This window comes from Mytilus californianus, unplaced genomic scaffold (assembly GCF_021869535.1).
Source record: "Mytilus californianus isolate M0D057914Y unplaced genomic scaffold, xbMytCali1.0.p SCAF_25, whole genome shotgun sequence".
Lineage (NCBI taxonomy): Eukaryota > Metazoa > Mollusca > Bivalvia > Mytilida > Mytilidae > Mytilus > Mytilus californianus.
Genome location: NW_026262674.1, coordinates 1,946,680 through 1,958,785, shown reverse-complemented (window position 1 = coordinate 1,958,785; position 12,106 = coordinate 1,946,680). Strand labels below are relative to the sequence as shown.

At 34.5% G+C, this 12,106-nt stretch overlaps 1 protein-coding gene across 1 annotated transcript in view; it reads left to right on the top strand.

Moving 5' to 3' along the window:
* Positions 1 to 10,446, top strand: part of LOC127732525 (cysteine-rich motor neuron 1 protein-like) — a 319,989-nt gene extending 309,543 nt beyond the window's left edge. Inside the window, exons 32-35 of the mRNA XM_052241553.1 lie at positions 5,236 to 5,322; positions 6,379 to 6,483; positions 8,981 to 9,106; positions 10,211 to 10,446. Of these exons, the coding sequence (XP_052097513.1) occupies positions 5,236 to 5,322; positions 6,379 to 6,483; positions 8,981 to 9,106; positions 10,211 to 10,365 (473 nt within the window). The 3' untranslated portion in view covers positions 10,366 to 10,446. The remainder of the gene's footprint in view (positions 1 to 5,235; positions 5,323 to 6,378; positions 6,484 to 8,980; positions 9,107 to 10,210) is intronic.
* The last annotated feature ends 1,660 nt before the right edge of the window (positions 10,447 to 12,106 follow it).

Genomic DNA, 12,106 nt, shown 5'->3' with positions numbered 1-12,106 from the left:
CAACTCTCCATCCAAGTCAAAATTTATAACAGTAAACATTTATAGGTCAAAGTACGGTCTTCAACACGGAGCCTTGGCTCACACCGAACAGTAAGCTATAAAGGGCCCCACAAATTACTAGTGTAAAACCATTCAAACGGGAAAACCAACGGTCTAATCTATATAAAAAACGAGAAACGAGAAACACTTATGAACCACATCAACAAACGACAACTACTGAACATCAGATTCCTGACTTAGGACAGGTGCAAACAAATGCAGCGGAATTAAACGTTTTAATAGTAACAAACCTTCTCCCTTTTCTGAATCAATAGTTTAACATCACAACATTACATTGTACTAGTAAAAAGTAAAATAACAAAATTACAAAACTCTGCTGCGTAAACGATTAACAGAATTCAGTGCAAACAGTGAATGTTGGTTTAGAATTGAATACCGTGATTTTAAGTGAACTTATACTGATACATGATAAAACGTGAAATTTAAAAGTAAATGGAAAACAAAAAAAAAGCAACAACAATCATGTGAAAAACGTATATGATCTGTGCAAGGCAGTACTCGGAATAAACAGATTTGTGATTAGTTCATAGTACTAGTGCATTACATATGCATTCATGAATAATTCTAGATGTTCAGATGTATTCGACAATGTACTTTTTTTCCAGAATGTCCTCGAGTAAGGTGCATTGAACCATGTCCATACGGTTTTGTGATTGACAAACATGGTTGTCAGACATGTTCATGCAGTAAGTAATACACATGTATACGACACATATAAAACTAAAGAAACATGTTTTGGTTACAGTGTTGAAGTAGCATTGAATATAAATTATCATTGCTTTATAAAGTCCATTGCTCAGGTAAGGTATGACTTGTTCATGGGCTAGTTCACACTCGACTCTTAACAGAAACCTTGTCTATTTGAGCAAATCTCAATTATGAAAGTCTTTGGTCGGGTTGTTGTCTCTTTCACACATTCCCCGTTTCCATTCTCAGTTCTATTTTTTCTGAATACTTTTAGAAACTTTTAGCCGAAACCTTAAGAAAAAGATTTTTTTTTTTATGTCCAAAAGCACGATTCTCTGATTTGACTTTATTTCTACAATTTGTAATCAAAGCGCAAGTGGCACACTTTCATTTAACAATTGAGTCACGCGTATTATCGGTTGTTACGGAAAAAGCTTCTTCATTATTCAAAACATATATTGATTTGTATTTAACGTAGAGTTACTAATAATTTACAGTTACCTGTCAAAAGTTTCATTTGAATGGAATGAGCTAAATAATATCCATTGCCACTAAGAAAAAAGGGGAATATGTTCAAAGCGTTTCTAATGTGCAAACTACATAAAATTCATCCCACGTGAAATATACGATTGTATGCGTGTCTAACATTAATACTTTTGTTTGTTTAAATGTCTATTTTTTCCATGACGGTTTTTTCCGACTTATGCGTTTGAATTTCCCTTTAGTATCCTTCGTCTTCATTTGGTTGTATATTTCTTTTTCCTCGAGTACTTTATTCTTTCTTCCATTCTCCTCTAAATATTTATATCGAATCTGTGATCACGTGGTAGCGCGCACGTGTTCGCCTCGAATGCTTTAGGTATTAGGTTTTAACCCCATCCGGATCAAATCATAGTCTTTAAAAGTTCTGTCAAGGAGTGAGAACAAAGACGGTAAGCTTGGAGTATGAATAATGTGTCCGGATAGGTTTACATGTCTTGCTGCAGACTGTTACTTTGTGAAATAGTACATTCAAATTGGGCTAAGTGTGTCGATCTAGTACAAAGCAGTGTTGATCTTTCTACATTAGCATGTTCTGGTCCTGAAGTTTATTTTGCCCCTGGATGTTAAGCAGCCATTTTTTATCATCATCTAAGTATCAATTGACAAATAAAATAAGTCATAGTACAAACGCATTTGCGTTTTTTACAGAACCTAGATGTCCACCTGTTTGTGCTGTAATCTGTCCATTTGGATTTGTACTGGATGAAAACAACTGTGCAACTTGTGAATGCAAAACAGGTAATGAAATGCGGTAGTATTTTTTTAATGAGACATAACCGTATTAGGTATGTCGTTAACATACATTTAATACGAGAAACTCATTCTATGAACAGGATATATGCTTATCGTGTATATCTTAAACACATATGTAATAGGTAATAAGAGTAACTCAATTCATGGATCGGATATATACAAGTAACCTTTTTAGATATATGTTAAACATACATTCAACTGTATATGTACGGATATTATAGATATGTAAAAAAAAATGTCATCAGTAATATTGAGGACCTGTGTAGCTTTCAGATATACATTTCAGATATAAAATAGCAATGACGGAGTGTGTATACTCACTTAAACAAATTTGTAAACAAATTAAGTGGGCCATACATCATTGAAACAACAACAAAAATGGGATCTTTACCATTTTTAAAAACTCATCTTCAAGATTGTCATCATCACTGACTCAAACATAATGTAAAGATTAAACTGATTTTTTTTTAATTTGATATACAATTGTCTACATTGCAACAAATAAACCAACAACGAACACGTGGTGACAGTATAGTAATTATTTTCATTGATCCCAGGAGTTACAATTTTTTCAAATCCGTTCAGAAAATGTTTGTAAACGCAGTTCTGAATATTCCAGTCTAATCTGAAAGCAACCTCAAAGTAATCACATAGAAAAAATATATTTATAGAATTAGTGCTGTTTTGAACGTCAGCTACATCTTTAGTTTTCTATGTTGTGTCTTGTGTACTATTATTTGTCTGTTTGTCTTTTTATTTTTTCGCCATGGCGTTGTCAGTTTATTTTCAATCTATGAGTTTGACTGTCCCTCTGGTATATTTCGCCCCTCTTCTACACTTTGGAGTAGATTTCAAAGAACATAGTTGTGAATAAAGCAATTAGACTTAACAGTGTGCATTGCAAACATCTTGACCATGGAATTTCGATACACAAATTAACAAATAAAACAAAATTAGTATGTGCTTAAAGAGAGCACTACTAGGGCAAATATGCCACACTTGTGTCATCCATGTACAACAATATACCATGAAACGCATGTGTTACATATGTATCACATGCGTGACGCGCACGATTCGCCACAAGCATGTGAATCGCACGTGTCTGAAAATACGCAATTGATATAGCACAATAACCTGTATAAAGAAAGACGTTATGTTCTTTATATCATAGCAAAAGAGATAAAATACTTTTTATGATATGTTCGATTGACGAACATGGTATTCATTCAACAAACCAAATGACTTTGCACTTTTGATAAAGGACTCACTGTTTTGAATTTTACTTGGGGTTCGGTATTTTTGAATGTTTACTTTTACATTTATCTTCTTTTTCAGGATGTGCAGGTAATGTTAAACCGTTGCAATCAATCAAGTGTGGTGAAGGTGGACAAAGATGTCCCGCTCAATATCAATGCAACTCACCACCACATGATAGCGCTGGAGTATGCTGTCCTTATGGTATGTTCTTAACGTAAATTTAAGGAATAACTGTACTGTAGTTGAAGAGTTGCCACCGTCAATTGGCGATTTGACGGTCGCAAATGCAGTTTTATTGGCGACGCGTAGCAGTACAGTACTGTTATTCCGATTCTAATGCATTACAAAAAGAAATAATACGTTAAAGCTTGAAAAAATGCATAAATTTGAAATTTAATAAAATTCCGCGACACTTCATGAATGATTTTGGCGCAAAGACGTCATGGTTAAACATGACGTCATACAAATGAAAACTTACAAACTGAAGGTTATTTCGTTGCTTCTACGATTCAAATTTGGATAAAATCACATCAAAACGGCGATTTTGAGGTAGGTGTTGTTTTATTTTCGATAATATTGTAATAATCTAACATTTGTTGATCCATGAATTCAAAATGGCGGGTCCCTCCTTAGTTACGACTGGTCGACTGTGGATTTGACGGTAACTTTTAGCCAATGAAAAATATTGTTACATAAAAATTGCTTTAGAATATTACCTTTACTGTGTAGGCTATTTTTGTAATATCCATTTGACGTGGCTCGGTATTTTTACTTCCCGTCATTGTGTTATTGTACTATGGTATTAATTTTTTGTATTCTTGTCTTTCCTTTTTGCTTATGTGCTTTGTCTATATGCCATTTTGTTTTTCTTCGTTGGCATATTTGTTTGTTTTTATAGTGATTAAGATTATACTAGTAACACAATGTTGAATGCTGTACCCTGTTTTTTTTCATTTTAACTTTTATGTCTTGTTTGTTTTGTTCACACATCCCTGACGATGTAATGGAATTTTAAGCGACTTTCATACAAATAAAGGCAGTGAGAGGTTAAGCTAGCTATAAAACATGGTTAAATCCACCATTTATTACGTAAGAAAATACCTGTACCATGTCTGAAATATGACAGTTGTTATCTATCCTTGAAAGATATGTTTGGGCTTTTGATTTTGCCATTTGATAAGGGACTTTTCGTTAAGAATTTTCCTCGGAGATCGGTATTTTTGTTAATTTCCTTTTTTCTTAGTTAGGTCGTTAGTTTTCCCGTTTGAATAGATTTACATTTGTCACTTCCAGACCGTTTATGTCTTACTATGCGGTATGGATTTGCTCATTGCTGACGGCGGTATTGTGACCTATTGTTTTTAACTGTTATGGCAATTGGTATTTGGTAACGATTTGTTTTATTGGTAATCATACCACATCTTCTTATTTTGATATCTACGTTGTCTAAAAAAAACTATCAACCAATTATTCATTAATACAAATGAAGTTAAATAGATAGTGTCTTTTTGTCCTTTTTTTATTTTGTCAGCTATTGACGTTTTTATAAGTTTTGGATTTTCAATGACCCCGATCTTTGATAAAGAGACATTTATTGTCGAAATGCTCATCTGGTGCAGAAAAGTTATTACCGGTAATCTTTATTATGACACAGTTTGATAGTTATTTTTTAGTCCATAAACATAACTTGAACTTTATGTTGCAGTGCCTAGTGCATGTAGTGGTATCTTTTCTTAGTTGATTTTTTCGTTCTGTTCAGATATTGTTTGGTTTCCTGCTCTCCATTGTTTGGTACTTTTGGCTTTAAAAAAACTTTCGGCAGTGTACCTGATTATTCGAGCAAACTCTGAAACTGGTAGATATGTTTTGTACACTAGTATTCGTTAATATCTAATGGATCTAGAATGTATATATTTTATCTATTATTTTTTTCAGTATGTCCTCAAATAAAATGCAGCCGACCATGTCCATACGGTTATAAACATGACGTCAATGGATGTCAGACATGTCAATGTCTACCTGGTGAGTTAGTTCAGAAATATAGTGCATGAGCTTTAATATACCTCCGCGAAAAAAGAAGTATACTGGTTTATTGTCAGTCCGCCCGTCCGTCCCATAAATATTTGTCGTCGCATCTTTCTCAGGAACTAAATTACAAAGATTTCTGAAATTTGGTTTCAGGGTTTATATCAGTCAGCTATTCTGTGTGATGCGTTTTTCAGATTCATCACTCAACAACTTCCTGTTTACCTTATACTTTTAGAGGGCGGGGTATCATCAGTGAGCTGTAGCTCACAGATTCACTTGTTTTTGTCTGGAAAGGGGTGTTATTGAGATAAAATAAGAAGTTTACCATAAGTGTTGGGTAGCTGCCTTATTTATCTTTTTTTCCCGTATAACAGCTATAGTTAATAAAAGTTACATCACACACTGGGTTATTGGCTATTTGTACAGTTGTATGTTAGTATTGTCTATTTGTAATGCATTTTATATCCTTCTACACATTCTGAATCGAAAAAAAATGATTGATTGATTGATTGGTGTTTCACACCACTTTAAGCACAATTTTGCTTTTTCGTGGCGGTCGGTTTTTATTTGTGGCAGAAGGCGGAGTGCCTGGCTGGAACCACCGACCATCGTTACGAAAACTGACAATCCTAGTCAATTACGATTGGAGTCTAATGCACCTGCCACATGGCTGTTTACTTTTTTCAAATAAATTGATGTCATTGAATCTTCGTACAACCGCCCATTTTCGAATTAATTGTAATGAAGAATAAGTCGCAATTCAAAAAGTCCTGGCAGTGATGGACAGAAGGGATGTTGCAATCCTCATTTGGAATAACGAAATAGGTCTAGTTAATTAGTAACACATTTTGTTTATATTTCTGTTTAAAGAAAGGATTAGAAATTATCAACAAAAGAATATTATTTAATACTTTCCTCTAATGAAACCAGAAGCATTAAAACTGAAATTCGTTTTCCTAAAAACAAATATATGACTTCTATTGTATTATATTGTATTGTAAAATTTAGATCAACTCAAAATTCCTCTATTGCACATTTACATTCTTATAGCATGTGAAAAAGGAACGCCTCAAGGCACATGTAGACATGGACCATTTGACAGTAAACCGTGCCCATTGGGAACCTACTGTACAAATTCAGTCTGCTGTAAAATCCGTAAGTGACTTAATTTTAATCAAGGTTTCCATAGATATAAAAATAAGAACATGTGATTACCAATGAGATAACTCTCCACCAGATACCAAATGACATAGAAGTTATCAACTATAGTTCACCGTGCGATCTTCAACCATGAGGAAAACTCATACCGCATAGTAAGATATCAAAGGTCCAGAAATGACAAATGTAAACCAATTCAAACGAGAAAATAATGGCCTGATGAACAAAACAATTAAAGAATATTTGTGAGTACGCTCACATACTCCATGCCCCCACATTGTCAAACAAAATATAACCAGACGCAAGTTCAAAGACTCATAAATAACTGCTACCAAAGTCAACTATATATGCACATCTTCATAGTATGTTCTAAGTATCTTCAAAGTTTCGTGAAGTTCTGTTGTGTGATTTCAGACAGTTGCGATCACAAACTGTTGCAGTAGTGTATTAAGGTCCAAATCTATTCTCAAAGGGGCATAACTCCTAGAAAAAATGAATAATTATTTCCTGTCGATATGGACATCTACATAAATTTTTCTTATTATCTACAAAATTTCGGGAAATTCTGTTCCGTGGGGTATAATCAAAGAAAAACAAATAAGATAAACAGTAACAAACGTTAACCACTGAATCACATCTCCTGACTTGGGACAATCTCATGAATACATTGTTGTCCAATAAGCATTATATAATAAGATCAAAAATACCAATTACGCTCCATCCGAAGAGCTATTTCTTTTTACACGTTTTCATCCAGAACTCTCCGCTTAAAATTATAAAATATGATATTTTAAATTAAACTAGAGGAAACATTGCCAAAAGATGTCTGAAGGGAACTTATTGTGCCAGATACGGGGTCTACAGAAGACACTTCAGTCTTATTCAAGTTTGTACACTCTTGTTCTCAATTGTCTATTGTCGTTTTAGTTGGTTTGTGTTTATGGTACTTTGAGCAATCTTAAAATTGAAAATAGAAATGGGGAATATGTCAAAGGGACAACAACCCGACCAAAGATCAGATAACAGCCGAAGGCCACCAATGGGTCTTCAACGCAGCGAGAAAATCCCGCAGCCGGAGGTAGGCCTCAGCTGGCCCCTAAATGAAAATGTGTACTAGTTCAGTGAAAATGGACGTCATACTAAACTCCAAAACATATAACTGAACTTAAATTAAAAAACATACAAGACTAACAAAGGCCAGATGCTCCTGACTTGGGACACGCGCAAAAATGCGGCGGGGTTAAACATATTTTGTGAGATCTCAACCCTCCCCCTATACCTCTAGCCAATGTAGGATAAAGATACACACAGCAGTACGCACAGTAAAACTCAGTTTAAAAGAAGTCCGAGTCCGATGTCAGAATAGGTAACAAAAGAAACTAAGTAAAATGACAATGATACATAAATTAAGAAAGGACTACTAGCAGTTACTGACATGCCAGCTCCAGACCTCAATTAAACTGATTGAAAAATTATGTCTTCATCATATGAAAATCAAGCACAATCCCTCCCGTTAGGGGTTTAGTATCAGACCATCATAAAATATATGAGAAGAACATAACCCGTATCATGCCAACAACTGGTTTTAGAATAAGGGAGCTACCATTTGATTTTTTTTTTGGGGGGGGGGGGGGGGGTGTCTAGGATGAAATTTGGAAAAAAAGGCAGGACAGGAGTTTTGAGTAAAAAAAAGGCAGGATGAGCAACTTGGCCAAAAAGGAGGCAGGATGACAATTTATGTAAACAAAAGTCAGGATAACTAATAAAAGAAAAGGCAGGACCCAATAAAATGAAAAATAAAAAGGCAGGACAGAGATTACAACTAAAAAAAAAGGCAAGACAAAATTTTTCATCCTAGCCCCCCCCCCCCCCCCCCATAAAAATCAAATTGTAGCTCCCTAAATGTGTTTATTTCCGATGCAAAGACCCTATGAGTGAATCAATAACAATACCAAAATATGCCATTGGTTATATTATTGCTACATGTACCATGTTTTATTGGCGACGGAGGCTGGATTACCAGGACAGAGAACCACCGACCGTCAATCAATGTCAGTTAAAATCAGAGTCGAACACAACTCGCCACAACCACACGTCTTTAGTGTTGGCAGACTAGTGAGCACTGAGCGTACTTCCCGGTGACCTAGAACTCAGTGTGTTATGGTGGGAATTGTCCATGTAAATATTATAAATACGTTAGGGACACGTCTCCAATAATTCCGATAGGCAGTGTACACGGATTACACTGTACCCTCACAGCTATCGATCGAGGGTTGTTCTGACTAACGGCGGAATCTACCAGTACTAACTTACATACATACTCAACAGGGCTATCAATGATATTTTTATATTATGTATATTAATAGCCTGTAAATTCAGTTATCCACTAAACAGGGTTATCAATGATATTTAAATTTTGTAAATGTATAGCCTGTAAATTTGGTGATCTACTAAACAGGGTTATCAATAATATTTATATTTTGTCTATTTATAGCCTGTAAATTTGGCGATCCTCATCCAACACTTTCCTGTGGAATGGTTGTCGGCTCCAACGAGTGTCCAGCTGGATACAGTTGCCTAGGCGGACCTGCTGATGAATACTTTGCTTGCTGTCCTGACGGTAATCATATATTTTTTTAACTTTTAACTATTTTTTACGCGAGATGGTTTCATTAGATTGCCTGTATGGTACATCGTAAACTGTTTACAAAATCTCTATCTTGGCAATGAATTAACATTACACGTAGCAAAACCATTAGGGTATGTTATATTAGTATTCGGCTTTTAGCGTTCCTGATAATGGTATATCCAGAAAAGAGCATCGGACGCATGAAAATGATTAATTGCATGTTGTTTTCATTTATTATCAGGAACTTTTTTTATTCAAGCTTCAATGATGAGTCTTTTGTAGACGAAACGCACGTCTAGCGTACAAAATTATAAGCCTGATATATTATGATTTTTTATCATTATATCTATGATTCCAATCCACATCTGAAAAAGAACCGCGGTTGCTATGAATAGAACATACTCCTCAAATATAGATAATTTATAATGGTCAAGTATTCTTAGCGGTCAAGTGCAAATATATTTGTCAAGTCATCTGAGCGCCGAAGTACATATATAGTTCAGTGGTTGTCGTTTGTTGAAGTGTTTCTCGTTTTTATATTGATTAGACCGTTGGTTTTCCTGTTGGTTTTACACCAGTCATTTTGGCGGTCCTTTATAGCTTGCTGTTCGGTCTGAGCCAAGGCTCTGTGTTGAAGACCGTAATTTGACCTATAATGATTTACTTTTACAAATTGTGACTTGGATGGAGAGTTGTCTCATTTGCATTCATACCACATCTTCTTACATCTATTGTCAAGTATTTCGTCACATATTTATTCAAAACTAGTGAACAGAATGACTTCAAATATAGTCATCAGTTCAACAGTGATGAGTCAAAACATGTATGATATTTTTGGATATATAAGACAATTACTTATTGTTCCGATACTTTTAAATATCAGCAGTGGTATGTTAAATATAAAAAAAAAGAAAAAGTGGTATGATTGCCAATGAGACAACTCTTCACAAGAGACAAAATGACAAAGAAATAAACAACTATAGGTCATCGTACGGCCTTCAACAATGAGTAAAGCCCATACCGTATAGTACGCACGACAACACGTGCATTATGTTGTATGAATGTCTTATATCATCAATGTGTTTTACTTTGTAGAAAATAAGCCAACACCAGACAAATGTCCAAGAGACAGATACCCAAAGTCAAGGTGTTATGTCCGACGAAGCTGTAAAAATGATTCATCTTGTCGTGGGAAGAAAAAATGTTGCAAACAAGGATGTCGATATAAATGTGTAAATCCTGTTTACTGAACAGTTCTACTGAAATAAACACTATATAAGTGTGCTGTTAATTTATAAACTTAGTTAAATAAAGTTAATTTAAACTTCTTATCTGTTAAGCGTTCTTATTAGTTTTTGCTAGTACTATAGAGAGAAGTACATGAGACATAAACGCAAAATAATAAAGTAAACAATTGTGAAATAACATTTTTATGCACACCCTGATAAGTTTTATCTTTGTCCGTCTCATTGTGAATCATAACTCATCTCCTTATTTATATACAGTTAGAGAACGGAAACTAATTTTTGGAGGTTCGGACGTTCTGAAATTTGTTTCCGTTCTCTAACTGTATATAAATAAGGAGACGTGGTATGATTTACAATGAGACAACTATCCGCTATAGTTCAAATGAAGCAGATGTTAGCAATTATAGGCAACCGTAAGACCCTCAACAATGAGAAAAACCCATACCGTATGGTCGGCTATAAAGGCCCCAACATGAAAAATATGAAAAATTTTAATTGAGAAAAAATAACGGCCTAATGTATAACAGAATAATTAACGAAAACAAATATGACAGACATGAACCAACGACAACCACTGATCTACAGGCTCCTGATTTTGGACCGGCACATAAAAAATGTGGCGGGGTTAAACATGTTTGTAAGCGCTCAATCCTCCCCTAACCTGGGACAGTGATGTAACAGCGCCAACATAAGAACAAACTATAAAAATCAGTTGAAAAAGGCTTATTGGCAATCATACCACATCTTCTTTTTGATATTAACTCATCAGATAGATAGTCTGCATCAACCAAATTACACGAATCTTATACACAATATTAATATTTCCAAACACAGATCAAGTTCGTATTTGGTTGCGTCACTTACACCATTCGCGAGTTATATCCCTTTATAAATTGAAAAAAATGCTGAATTTGAAATATCTTTACGAGCGGGGGAATGGACATATTCATCTTTTATTTCAATCTTGATGTTGTACAGATGTCGTGCCATTGACAAATGGTTTTGTCAATTGTCTTATATATTGCTGAATATCATATTTTCTGTTGCCTCATTGATATTAACTGAACATCGCCGTTTATTCATAATCGTCGAAGTCAATTAGAACACATGAACCTTCATCTTGAAAACGAAGTATGTCTAATTTCACCAATGAAAGCAATTTTAAAATGTTTTTTTTTTTCAATCGAAGTTCTAACTTGCAATGTCACAGCTTTTTGTGTTCCCGTTTAAAAACGTGTTATGCAAATTTGAGAATTTTTCCTCATGACTTTAACACAGAATACGGAGAGAAACTCAAAATGAACTATTACATAAAAAGTACTACTCAAGTGGCGTTGCGACAATCGAATGATGAATGTAAGATTCGATTTAAACACATGTTACTACATAAATACCCAACCATATCAAGTATGTCCTTCGCCTTACTGAAAAAAAATTTGTAGACTATGAATATTGCACATTTTTGGACAAGGTTAAAGTAAATATATTTTGGCTAAAAAAAAAAAACAACCAAACAAGTTATCCCTCAAAACTGTAAACTCACCAGTCTTTTGAACACGATGTTTTAACCCAATAGAAAAACTTATCAACTTAATGACGTACAAAAAGAAATGGAAACATTTGTACAATAAAGTAACATTTTAAAGATGTGATATGATTGCCGATGAGACAACTCTCCACTAGAGAGCAAATGACGCAGAAGGTAAGCTACTATATTTCAGCGTATGGCATTCAACAATGAGCA